The sequence below is a fragment of the Raphanus sativus genome, chromosome 8 (assembly GCF_000801105.2).
Source record: "Raphanus sativus cultivar WK10039 chromosome 8, ASM80110v3, whole genome shotgun sequence".
Taxonomy (NCBI): Eukaryota; Viridiplantae; Streptophyta; class Magnoliopsida; order Brassicales; family Brassicaceae; genus Raphanus; species Raphanus sativus.
Genome location: NC_079518.1, coordinates 3,074,092 through 3,090,511, shown reverse-complemented (window position 1 = coordinate 3,090,511; position 16,420 = coordinate 3,074,092). Strand labels below are relative to the sequence as shown.

Below are 16,420 nucleotides of genomic sequence, written 5' to 3'. Positions count from 1 at the left end.
TTATGTATGATCACCATACTGGAAAGTCAAGAGGGTTTGGTTTTGAAACCTATCTGACTGAAGATTCTGTAGACAGACTTTTCTCCGATGGAAAAAGTTCATGAGCTCAGTGACCAACAGTTAACCCTCTCTTTTACTTATGCTTTCAAATTTAATCTAAAGGACCGTAAGCGATCTCAAGCACTTACAATGACTAATAGGTCGATATAAAAAAAGGATGAAACAAAGAGAACCTGAAGAGATAACAGCTTTAGCTAATTAGCTCCTATGGTGCTAGTGGAAAGTACGATCAGGAAGATATTGTTATGGTGGGAAAGCAAATGAGGATAACAAAATGTATTCCGATAATGGGGATTGTAATGGTTTTGTAGCTTATGCCGTCTGCGTTAGTCTTAATCCAAGTAACTTGATGGTTCACCCTTGACGTTGCATGTATGTTTTAATTCAACCAGCCCTTGATAATGAAGCTCTAATTATCATATTTGTTACATATGTTTACAATAAGTTAGTGTGAAAATGAATTTACGTCTATAGAAACACCAAGCCTTTGTGACTGACTATCTCAAAAGTCAGCTTGGACATCTTATAACATGTGGTGGTCACTGGTCACATGGTTCCGAAAGTTCTGTGGCTATGTGGCAACTATCATTTTGATTCCAAACACTTATTGACCTTATCAAGACTATATTTTTCTATATTTTGATTCTACTTATTTATCAGCTTCTTGCTATCTAATATTTCAATAGTTTATTTTTCTTGCTCTATTTCTGTGTAGAGATTTTTACCGAAATTTCTTAGTTTCTTATGAATAAAAGAAACTTAGTCAGTTTTAATGTAGTTGAAATTTTGGAATAGTGTATTGTTAACCGATTAAACCAACCAAATAAGAAGATCTTCTAGTGCTTCATTTTTTAATTAATTTGTTGAAAAGGAACAAATTCAATCACATGTTAGTCATCGTTTTACACCATAACACCTATTTTTTTCTTTTGTCGTTGATAATTACATGACACCTGATTTTGAATCATTTGTGTCTTTGCTTTTTCTTGTTTAAGTTGAATCGAAAAAGAAAAAATATAAACATTTCACCGACACCTTCTAGACCTTAAGCAAATTTGAACCCAAACTTTGTTAATAAATCCACTACAAGAAAACACGCAGATACTGAGGGACTTTTTCTTCAGTATGTCGTCAGAATAATCGTATTCCAACGACATACCGAAGAAAAAGGTCCTCGAAAAAAATTCCTCGAAATTTCATTTTCCCTCGAAATTTTCTGATGGAATTTCGAGGAACAGTAATTCCGAGGAAATTGTGAGGACGAGGGTTCGTCACAAAAATCCTCAAAATTTTTCTAGGGACGTGGTCGTCGAAATATTCTGACGGAACCTTTTTCTCGGAATTTTCAAAAAAATAAACAAAAAAAAAATATTAATTTTTTAATGAAATTCGAAAATATAAAATATAAAATAAAAATTGAAATTGAAAATATATTAGATAATATTATTCAAAATTGTACAAATTAAAATATATTAAAAATTAGTTTTAATAAATAAAAGTTTTAAAAATCCAAAAATAGTTTTTAATCACAAAAATATAAATATATAAAAAAATAGTTTAATAATTACTATATATAGTTTTTAGTATACATGATTTATACATATATATATTTATATTTATAAAAAATTACAAATCGTTTTATAAATATAGAAAAAGGTTTTTAAATATTTTTTAAAATTTATAAAAAACGTTTTATTATTACTGTAAACTTTAAAAAACGTTTTAATATATATATAAATAGTTTAATAATTACAAAAATAATTTAAATACATAAAAAAGAGTTTAAATATATAAAAATAGTTTAGTAATTACAAAAACGTTTAAAAAATCATATACACATTTTTAAAAATCAAAAAACGTTTTAAAAAATCAAAAAACGTTTTAAAACATGAAAAACGTTTTGAATTTTAACCAAAGACAAAATAAATCGGAAAAATAAAACAACAATTTCATAATTACAAAAAAATTTTAATATATATAAAATAGTTTAATAATTAAAAATAGTTTAAATATATAAAAAATAGTTTAAATAAGTACAAAATAGTTTTAATATATAAAAAATAGTTTTAAAAATCAGAAAAAATGTTTTAAAAATTCAAAAAAGTTTTAAAAAATCATATACACATTTTTAAAAATAAAAAAAAAACATTTTTAAAAAATCAAAAACGTTTTAAAAAATCATATACACATTTTTAAAAATCAAAAAACGTTTTAAAAAATCAAAAAACATTTTAAAACATGAAAAACGTTTTGAATTTACCCAAAACACAAAAGAACTAAAAAAATATATAACAACAATCCAAACTTGAAAATCCTAAGCTATCCATTCAATCCTAGAATTTTTCCTCCTAACAATCTAAATTTCGAGATCTAACATCCAAAGAATCGATCTATGAAGAGAGAAAGAGAAGAGAGATGAACTTACATGATAGGAAGAGAGGAGAGGAAGAGAGGAGAGGAAGAGAGGGGATTTGCCGCGCGAGAGGAAGAGAGGAGAGGAAGGAGGCCGCGCAAGAGAGGAGAGGAAGAGAGGAGAGGCAGAGAGAAATGGGAAGAGAAAACGTAAAACCTAATTTATGAGACGTCCGACGGATACTGTCCGTCGGAATTTCCTCACAAAATTAATAAGGTTCCTCGAAATTTCCTCGAAATCTTCTATCTAATTTTCGCGAAACGTTTGGCGGCTAGGATTGTCGGGTTAATGAAAAATATTCCGAGGAAAGCAGGTTCCTCGAAATTTCCTCACAATATTGTGAGGAATTTTGAGGAAACAAGGTTTGAAAGCAGGTTCCTCGAAATTTCCTCACAATATTGTGAGGAAATTCCGAGAAAACAGGGTTTGGGGTTTTGAAAACATCGATTTTTTTCCTCTATGTCATTTCTTATACAAATGTAATCATACTAATGAGGTTTCTTTGTATAGATGATCATAAACAATGAAATAATAACACAATTACAAAAATAATTGTAAGTATTCCCTTTAAACGTTTTATTAAAATGTATAAGTGTTTCTCTTATGTTGTGTGGTTTCCGTTCAATCCGCAAAACATTATTTTCGGTTTAAAAACCCTAAAGTTTGACTTCATAATCTTCCTAAGACACTTAATGAAGGTTATATACGTGTTATTCAATCCGCAAAACGTTGTTTTTCGGTTTAAACCCCTTATTCCTCGAAATTCTCTCGGAATATTGTGAGAAAATTTCGAGGAAACAGGGTTTGAAAGCAGGTTCCTCGAAATTTCCTCACAATATTGTGAGGAAATTTCGAGGAAACAGGGTTTGGGGTTTGAAAACATCGATTTTTTCCTCTATGTCATTTGTTATACAAATGTAATTCATACTAATGAGGTTTCTTTGTATAGATGATCATAAACAATGAAATAACACAATAAGAAATAATTGTAAGTATTCCCTTTAACGTTTATTAAAATGTATAAGTGTTTCTCTTATGTTGTGTGGTTTCCGTTCAATCCGCAAAACATTATTTTCGGTTTAAAAAACTAAAGTTTGACTTCATAATCTGCCTAAGACACTTAAATGAAGGTTATATACGTGTTATTCAAATCCGCAAAATGTTGTTTTCGATTTAAAACCCCTTATTCCTCGAAATTCCCTCGGAATATTGTGAGGAATTTCTAGGAAATACCGAAAATCATTTGTTTCGTCGAAATTTCCTCGAAATATTTCGAAGGTATTTTCGACGAACAAGAGTTTTAAATCAAACCCCTCAACCGTAAAGGGACATTCCAAAGAAATTTCGAGGAAACCCATATTGTTTCTCGGTATTCCCTCAAAAAATACCGAGAAAATGTGTCTTCCTCGCATTTCCTCGAATTTTTTCGAGGAAATACCGAGGAAACCATATTTCTTGGTTCCTCGGTATTTCCTCGATTTTCGTCAGAAAATTCCGAGGAACTCATTTTCCCTCGGTATGTCCTTCAGAATACCGATGTTTTCTTGTAGTGATCAACAATACACAAAGACTTTGTCATTTGAACCCAAACCTTCTAGACCTTCTAGACCTGACGCAAATTTGAACCCAAACTTCGTTAATAAATCACAATACACGAAGACTTTGTCATTTGCCAGCATGCAGCAGACCATGAGATTAATATGCAAGTAACATTCATAATAATTCATAGGTTCTTAGACCATCATTTTGGTGTCCCTTCTCTCTCTCTCTTAACTAAGGACTCTTTTTTTTTGTTCGATAGAGAATAAGGTCTAGCCCTTAAATAAGGGCTTTTCCATTCTCTTTTTTCTCGGTCTCCGTATTTTTTTCCTTACGGGCTTTGCTAAGGACTTTCCAATATTGATGCTTAGAGTATGTACCACATGGTAGCTTAATTAATTGATCCAGCTAACAGAGAAAAAACTGCAGCTAGCTTAATTGTCTATTTATAGATTAATTGACCAAAGCACTTGCACTACTAGTGGTTCAACCTCACACGCATTACTATACTAGTACAATATTAATTGCATTTCATCATCACTGGTAAATGGTAATGACCAATTGTTACTATAATCAATGATTCAACATTTTACTTTTTTGTATAAGCGGATCAACATCTTTTTTCTCGAACAAACAACAATATTCGGACCGAACACAATGTATATATCTTCATTTACATAAACAAAAAAAATAAATTCTTACCGGAAAATCGAAAAAAAAACTGTATATGAAATCAAATTAAAAAGAAATGAAACAATGGATTTATATAACACAAAAAAATGGAATGTAGATTTTCACATTGCTCACCCCAGACGATTTAAAAAGTGAATTTCCAGACCTTGAACCTGAGATCAACCTTACACTTAGCGGCTGTGGTAACAGCCGTCGTCGCCTTCTTCCCCGTCGGAGTCCGTCGCTCTAATCCCTTCACAAGTAACCTGATCCCCGACTTAGGTGTTTTCACAGAGCCATCTTCACTGTCACCTTCGTGTTCATAACAATCTTAACCGCCACTCCTATCTTCGCCTTTAAATCTCCCTTGAGCTTACTCGCCGACAGCTCATCAAGATCTCCCGGAGGACTCCCGACAGTAGATTTCAACAGAGTCGTGTTCTTCTTACCGTGCACAAACGAAGCGATCGAGCCTTTACCGATGACGACGTCATCGTCTCCGGGGGAGACTCTGTAGACCGTGACGTCGGTGGCGTCGTAGCTGAAACCGACGTTTTTGTTCGCGGTTCTTGGCCACGACGGAGAGGGATATGGCAGTGGCGAGGCGCGTGGCGGAGGTGAGGTTGAGAGAGGAGACTTTGAAGGACGAGACTGGTGAAGCTCGGCCGCTGAGGACGGTAGATGAGGTATACGACGGCGGATGCGGCGGCGACGAGGAGGAGTAAGAGGATGATCACGAAAATCGTCCAGCAGCAGCAGCAGCGGCAGCCATCCACGGCTGTGCGTGCGGCGGTGGCGTGGGGCTGGTGGACGGTAGGCGGGGCGGTTTGCGCTGTAGAGCTGAGCTTTAGTCGCGGGGAAAGTTGGGTTGGCGTTGCTCCACCGCCGACAACGCCGGGAGGTTTAGAGGCTGGGTAGACTCTGTCATCTGTCATGTCGGATTAGATGAAAATATGATTAGTGGAACAATATGGGTAAGGTTTAGGAGAGCGTGTTTCTTTTATAAGAGGGTGATTTACAGTGAACGTTTAAGCTTTAAGCTTCTCTTAATAGCTGATTAGTGGGGAGAAAAGGAGTTTTGATGATAGTGTGGAGAATGAGAGAGGAAGGAAGCCAAAGAAACAGCGACGGAGACTGACAAAAGAGAGTGACAGCTCAACGCGGGAAAGAGAGCTTACACGCGTCACACCAGCGCGTATATACACGACGTGGAATAAACGGTGCAAAATCACGAGAGTCCAGTTGTTCTTTGCTAAGCATTTTCGCAAAAAAAAAAACTCCGACTAGTTATTATTCATGATATTGATCCGTTTGGAAAATTTATTCTATCTAGTAGGTAATATTAGTGCATATATGAATATATACATTTTCCCAGTTGACGAAAATATATATTTTTGTTTTAAAGATATATAACACTAAACAAGAAGACTGAGATATGTTTTAGTCAAAAATAATAATAATTGAGATAAGTAGTTTTTTGAGTTAAAACGTGAAATCGTACACCAAACATAATTTCCTTTGTATTGAAGCAAAGATATATGAAAGTTCCTTTGAAATAAAAAAGGGTAACAGATGCTGAGTCCCTTTCCATTTTGAATCTGATCTAAAACAATCAAATTCATATAATCAAGCATGTTTTTTTTTTGAGTAAAATATAATCAAGCAATGTTAAAAATAAATTTATACAACTAGATTTATTTAGATATAAAAACGTGACGAAAAAAAAAAAATTCCTTTAATACATAAATTATTTTTATTTCATACTTTCCCCACTAGTAAAAAGAAGCATTTGTCACTACATTTCCACGAAATAATACTTGAACGCCGTAGGTTGGTTTGACTTTTAATTATGACTTTTTAGAATAATGTGAGTTTCAACGAAAAGCTGTGTGAGCAAACAAAAACATAGTAGATCAGGACAAGGCGCGTGAAGCCGGTGGTGGAGCGTGGTCGAGGTGGTAACCAACTAGTCCATAACTATTAAAGGTCCTCAGTTGATAATCAACGGTCACATTTTTATTTTCCTGAAATTAGGCTACTTGATAACACACAACACGGTTCAGTGTAAGAGAAAGCCCTACATGTTCATTGGTTAATTTCTTCCCTGCAAGCAAGCAGAGAGATTGCCTAAAGAGTTGCAGCCTTGCACAACTCATATCGGATCACTATGGTTAATACATAATTTGTTGCTACTCTTCCCAAGTTGTCAGTGTAGAAACTAATGAAATTAATCTTTCAATAACTCTTCTGGTTCAGTAACTGAAACAATAAAGTGTTAATGAAACACTCATACACCTCCTTTGGAGTTTCTTACAACCTCCGATACAAGAAAATCATTAGTAATGTAGTTGCGGTGAGAGGATCGGTTATCACCAGAAGCAGAACACAGAGAAACCAAGCCAATATGCACAGGAAGAAGTTCCACAGCATGACTTTAAACGCCCCAAGAAGATTGACAAGTGACTACAAGTCGCATGTTTATCCTCACTCCGTGTTGTTGTTTCACGGAAAGAAGTACAAAGCACATACTGGAACTAAAGAAAAAGGAGATTAAACTTTAATTGCATATACTATATATAGAGAGAAGATAAGATTTTGTTTACCTCTTGACTGCGTTTTCCCAGCTGGAAACCTAGTGGAATGTACTATAGTCCTTCCCCCTGGGGCAAGGGCTAAGATCTAGGGTGATCAATAGAAGCTCCGCCAGATAGGAATAAGTTTTTAGAGACTTGCAGCCATGTGCATTTATGCACTTGAGACTCAGTGGAAGCATTGTCAGTGATTCGAGGTTGTTGCAGTAATTGAGGTTGAGAGTTACCAAGGAGGTCAGGTAGTATATTGGTATTATCTTGAAATCTTGCCTGCTGAGATCTAAATACGTCAACTTGGTGCATTGCTTAAGCTCATTTGGTAATGACTTAATTTTCTTGCAGTTGTCAAGCCAAAGCTCAACCAGATTGTATGGTCCTTGTCCTTGATCTTTCTTCACCAGAGTTCGTAGGTTGGTGCAGTCAGAAAGAGTTAGACTCTCCACCTGAGATAGTCGTGGCAATACTTCAAGGCTGCGGCAGTTGGCAAGCGTCAAATGCTTCAACTTGGTAAGGCGACTCATTGTTGTAGGTAACCTCTTAAACATATTCCCACTGAGGTCCAGTTTCTCTAGGACTTGCATGTGGTCAATGTCGTCTGGGATCTTCTTGATGTTTAGGTTGATGAGATTTAACTCCTGTAACCAGGGAAACCTTGAAAAGCTATTACATTTGAAATCACCACCGTACTCGCTCCACTCAAACCGCAAGATGTCCAGTGATTTAAAACCGTAGGGAGGTCGCTTGAGCTCCAGTTCATGAGAGACGTGCTCAGAAACAAAAGATAGATACTCTGCAGATCCTTCAAGAAGCTCCAAGTAGATTTGTAAGTTGCCGCTGATTGATGGGTCTGTAAGAGAGCATCCCTGAGTATTACCCACAAACGGCTCCGTGCCAAAGAAAAACATGTGGACTGATCTAAGGCACATGCTTGTTCTGTCTTTAGATTCTGATATACTGATTTTCAGCTTTTCAAGCCCATCACAGTTGGACACATCAATTTTCTGCAGTCTAGATAGTTTGCATATGGATTGTGGAATCTGTTCCAAGGAGCTGCAACCTTTCAGTATCAACTCCTCTAGATACTTTGCTTCCTTAAGAATTGGAAGTTTTTTTAGATCCTTAGACCCGGTCAAATCTAGTTTCACCAGATTCACAAGTTTCTGAAAAGTATGAGACACAACACACATGGAAATGTTAATTAATATGTTATTACAAGAAAGCAAATTTAAAAAATAATTATATATATGAAAGGGGAGTAGAAAAGTAGAGGATATATACCGGTGTGCCACTCCAAAGGGTTTTGAGCTTACTGTTACATAGCTTAAGCTCAACAAGACAATCTGGACTGATACTGGTAGGCAAGGTTGTAAAAGGATATGCATCCCAATGTAGTAACCTAAGCTTATGTACACTCAAATAGTCCTCTAGAATCATATCTTCCTTCTCAGGTTCTAAACCTCTCTGTTGCTTAGAGTTGTATATCTTAAGAAAACTGAGATTATGCATCGGCTTGAAAACATCCCAGTTGATGTGAATTCCAGCTGGCATTTCACAAACATCTAGCACCACGCCTTCAATTAAGTGCTTACTCTGACATATGATCAATGTTCAAGAAATGTTAGGCGGTGGTTAAGTTTAATATAGAGGACATATGATTCTGAAGAGACCGATTTTTTTTTAAATAATTTTTTAGAACATTGTTATGGTCATTTTTTAGAAAAAAAAATTAACTAAAAAAAATCGATTTGAAAAAATCTTTCCGTTCAAACACGATTTGTCGACTAGTCAGATGCGTAAGCTCCGCCTAAACAAAATTTTAGAACATTGCATATGATAGATAGTGACGTTTATCGGTAACAAGAGGAATGGTGGCAGAGCCTAGCCAAACCAAAAAGGAAAGAAAAAGAATTAAGAACATTGCTTGTACTTACTGTATTGGTTACAAGTACTGGACGGATGTCGTCATGGTGCCACAAGATACGTTGCTGAGAAGGGCTGTTCTCTGAATCTTGACGCACAATATGTTTCCCCATCTGCTCGAACAAACGGTGCATAGATATATGCTCATCGACAGACACATTGATGAGAGACTTTTCCTCTAAAACTTTCATCCCTACTTCACCTTGTTGAAGAAGTTTCCTGACTCGTTGGACAGGTTCTCCATTAAAAAGGCATGCTACATGAAGAAAAGCAATCTTACCAACTTTATCCAAACCATCATAGCTACTTTTCAAGGCCGCCATGGTTTTCTCGAGAGGAGCTTCCTCAAATGATCTCAAAGCATGTTGCCACTCCTCTTCTTTCTTCTTGTTAACGAGATAAGTGCCGAAATCCTTAAGGGCGATGGGAAGACCTTGAGCAAGCTCAGAGACCCTCTTTGAAAGATCGTTGTAGCAGCCAGCACTAGGTTTTTCGTCTAGAAAAGCATATCGCTGAAAGATCTGGAGACCCTTATCATCCTTCAAGCACTCAACTTTGTACAGGGCACATGAGGAGTTGAGCAAGCTCTTGTCTCGCGTTGTTATGATGATTCGGCTCCCTGGTCCAAACCAACTAGGCTCTTTTGCCAAGGCATCCAGCTGTTTCACATCGTCCACGTCATCAATAACAATTAGAGATTTTAGGTTTACGAGCCTTGACTTGATACAAGAAGCTCCCTGAGCAAGGTTCAGTGACTTGAAATCTTTTTTCCGAAGGATGTCGGAAAGAAGCTGTTTATGTAGGTCTAAGGTACCCTGTCCTCTCACCTTTTCCAAGAAACAGTGATGAGTCTTGAAACGGTGTTTATGCTTTTCATAAAGATTCTTGGCTATGGTTGTTTTGCCAATGCCTGGCATTCCCCATATTCCTACCATACGAACCTCACTGGTCGTAAACGTCATGTCCAAGAGATGTTCTATTTGGTCCATGTCAGCTTCCATGCCAACAATATTCCCAAGGTCCATTGGCAACATAGACAACAACTTGTCTGAAACAAGTTCAACAACTTCCTCAACCATCGTGGCGTCGTCTTTGCTAACAAGATCAGTAAAAAACAACAACAATAAGGATTTATTCAAAAAAAAAAAACAACAATAAGGATCCTTTTTTTTTGTTAGGTAACAATTTGATAGTATGTGATATAATCCATCTCTATTTCTTTATTCAAGGGAAAAAAGGCTTACAATTTTCTTGACTCATTGGCTTGTGTGTTTGCGATTTTCTGAAGGGCGTCTTTCCAGCTGGGAATCCTGGGACTTTGGTTGTGGCATATTAAAGAGAAACTTCTTTTATAATTTCTAACATCAGAGATATCCACGTCGTAGAAAATGGGAAAGGCATCAACCTTTTTCTCCGATTCAAGCTTCATTATCATTCGAAGCTCTTCCAAACACCATTTTGAAGTAGCGTAGTTCTTTGAGATAACCACAATGGCAAACCTCGATGTGTTGATGGCTTCACGGAGTCTTTCGGGAAAGCGGTCTCCGGGTTCCAGCGTTTCATCGTCTTTGAAAGTTCGTATTCCTTGTCTGACAAGTTCTTTGTGCAAATGGCTAACGATGTTTTTACGGGTGTCTGCACCTCGGAAACTGAGGAAGACATCGTATTTGAATTGACGACGGGAAGGACCGCACCCCGACATTTGCTCTCAGTTTTGATCACCGATCTCTCTTTCTCTCTGGACAACAAACCAATCAAAAGTGTGAAATGATGTTTAGGAAAACCCACACTTCAAACTCTTCCAAGTCAGGGTATTCATCTCGATATCATTTTTCTACTGTGAGTTTACATCTCTGCCATGTTAGACAAATTATAAAGGCCTAATTATTCAAGATTACCCCAAATTAGAATACTCGATCCATTTTATTTTACCAGTTGTTATAGGTTTGTGCATACAAATTATGAAAACATTTATTTTATAATATTTTAATAAAAATATTATTATAACAACATTTTAACCAATAAAAAAGTAAAATATCATATGAAATCAATAAACTTTACAACGATAATTAAATTGAAACAAAATGAATAATTATTAAGGGAATCTCTCCATGAGTTCACTCTTCTTTTGTTTACTACAACTTGTACCGTGTCACGTGCAATGTTAGCAAAATCTTTTACGTAAGATCGACAAAATTTATATTTGATTCGACACTTTTTGTTTCTTTTGGTAAATCTGACAAAATTTATATTTGTATTTAAAAAGTATAATCAGATACTAATATTAAATATCTGTTAAAATGATAAATTATAAATCCTAAAAAAATAAAAAGATATATCTAACCAAATATTTGTATATACGCACACATATATTTATTTTTATTTCTATATTTCTACATTATTTTATTTATTAAATTAATAATTTAATTATTAAATTATGAAAATAAAATATTTTATTGTTTTATAATAAAACATTGTTGTTTGACATTAATTTTTACTTTAAAAATAAATAAAATCCATTTATAAAAAATTCGTCAAATTATGTAAGATAGCAAATAAATACAAATCATAAAAATATTTATCCGGACCACAAAGACTTTCTAAATCAAAAATATTCGATTTACCTACATTCCTAAATCTAAATATCCTATTCAATTATCAAATATTGTTATTTTTTCAATAACTGCCTGGTATTTGCTTATTTACTTATTTACTTATTACTCGTACTTGCTCAAAAATACTTGTTATCCGCTACAAAATTCTTATTATTGGTTAAAAAATACTTAGTGATAGTTAAAATTTATTTTGTTTCAAGTAATTGCGAGTAATCAAATATTTTATAAATGCGTATTTGATTTGTATAAATAACAAGTGCAGTCAAATAACTTGCAAGCAGGAGTTTTTCTCCAGAGTATTAGATAAAATAAAGGTTAATTTGTGAACTAGCTATATTTAGAGAATAAATTAAGTCAATGACATTGATTTTGACATAATGTACAAACTAGTATTTAACACCTTTTTGTCCCGGTAATACCTCTAATAGTAATAAGTAACAGGTTACATATGGATAGAGTGAATAACATCGATATATTTTTATTCACCACGTACTTAATTATAATAGATAGTAAAAGGAATAAATAACATAGAAAACTCTTTAATAAATAATGTATTCCATATCAGCGAAATAGTATAGGATTCAAGATTCATTCACAACCACAAAATACTAAATCTAACCCCATTAAATACTAAACCATATCAACTAATCATTAAATCTTACATGGAATAAACTCTAATCCAATATTAACCCTAATCTTCCATAAACTAAATTCAAATTTCTAAATCCTAGTAAGATGTATTACCATTCTACATAAGACATATAGAATAGAAAACATGAAAATGTAGTTGAAATCTAGATATCATCTTAACATATTTCTCAAATGTTGATATGGCTATGCCTTCATGGAAGGTGGTAATGCTTGTCCTAATGTCAACTTCAATCGTACATAAACTAAACCCTATTAACTAATCACTAAACCCTATTAACTAATCACTAAACCCTATTTGAAAATATAAACCCTAATCCAAGGTTAATCCCAATTTTATAAACTAAACCGTAGCCACTAATCACTAAACCCTACATGAAAATATAAACCCTAATCCAATGTCAACTCCAATCTTTTATAAACTAAATACCCAAATTTCAAAATATCGGTAAATGCATTTCAACTATACACGAGCATATAGAATAGAAAAGATGACAAATGATATAGCACAAAATTCTATTCCATTTACGTTCAACATATTCTTCTCCTTTACAAAATCATATACACACTAATATAAACACATATATACACTGATACAGAACTCATATCACTAGAATATGAAACAACAAAGAACAAGATTGAATCTTTTTTTCGAATGAAATATAACATAGTAATAATACATTATATATTAATAAACATAGCAAATAAGAACATAGCCAAATTTGAAAAAAAAATACAATCTATTCCATTTCACAAAATAGAACAGAAATACATTCATTGTTTATTTCCTTCGGAAACTTACGAGTTTTCAAGTTTCGTCTTCGCTCAATAACAAATCTTGGATTGGGAAGATGGATGCACGGAGTCGCAACGCCGTCGGCCGGGGTGATGGTCCTCGCCCGTTTAAGGTGGAGGCGTATTGGCTCAGGTAATGCTCCCGGCGCCTTGCTGTAACTGCGGCAGCGCCCTGGTTATTTCAGAAACAGAGAAAATTGGGATTTTGAGAGAAGTTCTCCGATCACAAAATATTCCCAGAACTCAGTCGGTGGTGATGATGTGGATCTAATCTATGAATGAATTCTTGCCTTTCGTAAAAAGTTAAGAAGAGTTACAAAGGAGGAAGATGTGGATGTTGAAGTGTCACAAATTATTTGACATGAATAATTATTAACTTTTTTTTATCTGCAGGTTTCACCGGTCAAGAGAAAGGACATTATAGTATTAACTATTAATATGTATATATAACGGAATGTATAGATCTGTTAGGGAAAATAGTTAGAAAGTGAATTATGTACTTTTTCATAGTCATATGACCCAATTTCCCATAAAATAAATACTTGGTTTCTAACGAGGCAAGTACAAGTATTAAATCAAACTAATACTCAAACGAACCAAGGCAAATAGCAAATACTTAAAATTTTGCAAGTACTTACCTTGTTCCTAGTCGTAGCGATACAAAATATATAAAGAACACAGAAAGTCAAGGAATCCGGAATAAGATTTTTGTGTTTCTCCTTCCGGAAGATTTAGATGAAAGTTTGTTTAACCTCCCACCATATTTTTTTGGTTTCTAAACCTCCCACCATCTTTATTTTATACCAGTCGTACAAAGACAAACGTGCACATGCTTATGACAATTTATCACACATTTCGATGCCTTATTTTAGTTTGGTCATATCTAACGAATTAAATCATCTCGCACGTAGTTACGAGATCCAATCTCTACTATTCTTTTTAGTTTTACCAAACATGTGCGGGATCCAATCTCTACTGCAACGCAGAAGATTTAAATATTCTATTTGTATGACTTACCTTTTCATTAATTCATTGACAAATTTACAGTTAATTATTCACAAATAACAGTTGCAAACTCGACCGGGTTCAACCAAGAAGCCAACAGCTTGTCTAACGTGCTTTAGTTCATCCCAAGCCCAACTAGCAAACAAGAACAAAACGCAGAGAGACTGAGAGAGCATCTTGTAATAAGCAAACTTGTTGGGAAAGTCCAGAGAGGATTTGAGACATACTATTACCTCTTCAGTTGCATCACGGCAACAGTGTTCAAGCCCTGTTTTACATCCTCTCTCCATTGCTAAACGAGCAGCATTTACGTCTTAAAGAAGGCTACACGATTAACCAAAAAAAGAAGAGGAAAAACATGTGGACATGACCAATGCAGAGACATGAGAGCTGCAACTGTAGCACATTTACCTGTATATATATTTTTTTTGACATCAGCGCATGTACCTGTTAAACAGTTAAACACTGATAAATGAATATTGGTTGGTTGTGTTCAGAGAAAAAAAAAAGATAAATGAACATATCTGCCAGAACACTCTAGAAATTAACAGCTAATTAAAGGCACACTGCTGCAGTTTTAGAAGCTTCAAACTTTGTGTAACAAACACATTTCAGATTTGGCTGACATTTTAAATTTTACAACGTTAGTTGGCCCTTCTCAAGTGGCCGTTTAGACCTATGGTCTCTTTTCTAGGTAAGCAGTGAGGGGAAAGAGGACAAATTAAAATAACGTCAGCGGCAGGATTCGAACCTGCGCGGGCAAAACCCACATGATTTCTAGTCATGCCCGATAACCACTCCGGCACGCCCACTTTTGATTTTTCTAACCATCACATATTTTTATTCCTGATCTCTGTGATGAGTTCGTGACCTCCAGTGAATTGATGAATGGAAGCATGAAAGCATATCCTCTCTCGGGTCAATATCTTCTTCACTGATAGTTTTTTTGCAAAAGTATATGATCCTTGGACTGTGTCCTGATTATGGCTTTGATATTGCTAGCAGCAACAAATGACGTTCATTATGAACCATTCTCAAAGCCGTGGAAAGAAGCAAGACTTGGTTGGCGATATCACCATTGGTTCAAACCCTATTCGTTTGGTTGCCGCAGGTTTCAGCGTCGGCGTCAGCGTCGGCGTCGGCGTCAGCAGCTACGTCAAACTCGTTTATCTGATGTTTGTTTCATAGACGCTGACGCCGACGCAGATTATTGTTCGTTTCGAAAACGAAGGAAGTTGACGCCGACGCTGACGCCGACGCAGGAAGCATAATTAAATACCGTTCGTTTGACAGACGCTGCGGCTATTATCATTTTATTCATATATTATTTTTAAAAATTTGTAACATTGTCTTTTAAATAAATAAAATGTATTTTAAATATATTTACATCCACAAAAATATTATGTTTACTTGGTAATATTTTTTTGGTCAAATATACAAATATAACAATATTTTTGTCATAAAACTAAATCATACATTTAATTTTCGAAATTAGCACCTCAAACAAATAAGGCAAATATATGTTACAGATATAAGAAACATGTAGTTTAAATTTGTAAAATTATATTTTAAATAAATAAAATATAGTTTAAATATATCTATATCTATCCAAATATTATAATTTATTGGTAATAAATTTTTAGTCAAATTTACAAATTTAACAACTCATTTTTATCATAAATGAGAGAGCTCAAGGTCTTTGTCGGAGTTGAAGATGAGAGAGCTCGAGGTCTTCGTCGGAGATGGAAATGAGAGAGCTCGAGCCGTGGAGATGGGAGAGCTCGTGGCTGCGTGAGATGGAGATGGGAGAGCTCGAGGTCTGCCTGAGATGGAGATGAGAGAGCTCGAGGTTGCGTCAGGGATGAGAGAGAGCTGCGTCTTGCGTCAATTAGGTTAAGGTTTTTATGTAAATACTTAAATGTTTTAAGGACAAAATGGTAAATTATGTAGATAGACGCAGAATTTAAGTCTCAGCCGCTGATTTTATCGGCGTCCAAATTTTATTAACGCATTGACGCAGCGTCTAGACGCAGCCGCAGCCGCAGGTGTCTGCGTCAACCAAACGAACAAACTTTGTGAAAAATAGCCGCTGTCGCAGCCGCTGCCGCCCTGCGTCAACCAAACGAACAGCACTTCAGTGAAAGAGAGGCATACCAAAGGTA

At 35.1% G+C, this 16,420-nt stretch overlaps 1 protein-coding gene, 1 non-coding gene and 1 pseudogene across 2 annotated transcripts; all 3 read right to left on the bottom strand.

The window, feature by feature from the left end:
• Nucleotides 1-4,654: 4,654 nt before the first annotated feature.
• LOC108820702 (NDR1/HIN1-like protein 13) lies at nt 4,655-5,619 on the bottom strand (annotated as a pseudogene).
• Nucleotides 5,620-7,316: 1,697 nt separating this feature from the next.
• Nucleotides 7,317-11,021, bottom strand: LOC108819693 (disease resistance protein TAO1-like). The gene is made up of 4 exons (XM_018592743.2): nt 10,440-11,021; nt 9,207-10,290; nt 8,554-8,865; nt 7,317-8,435 (listed from the first exon to the last, which is right to left on the bottom strand). Exons 1-4 carry the CDS (start codon nt 10,895-10,897, stop codon nt 7,317-7,319), a joined length of 2,973 nt encoding a protein of 990 aa, XP_018448245.2. The 5' UTR covers nt 10,898-11,021.
• A 3,967-nt stretch (nt 11,022-14,988) lies between these two features.
• TRNAS-AGA (transfer RNA serine (anticodon AGA)) lies at nt 14,989-15,070 on the bottom strand. The gene has a single exon. It is a non-coding gene; the product is annotated as a tRNA-Ser (tRNA).
• Between the last annotated feature and the right edge of the window lie 1,350 nt (nt 15,071-16,420).

Excerpts from the sequence above, each read along its gene's own strand:
- LOC108819693 (XM_018592743.2), bottom strand. The coding sequence starts at position 10,897 with ATGTCGGGGTGCGGTCCTTCCCGTCGTCAATTCAAATACGATGTCTTC. Across the intron at positions 10,291-10,439 it reads GCCAATGAGTCAAGAAAATT|CAAAGACGACGCCACGATGG; the intron begins GTAAGCCTTTTT and ends TGATCTTGTTAG. Across the intron at positions 8,866-9,206 it reads CAGTACTTGTAACCAATACA|AGTAAGCACTTAATTGAAGG; the intron begins GTAAGTACAAGC and ends ATCATATGTCAG.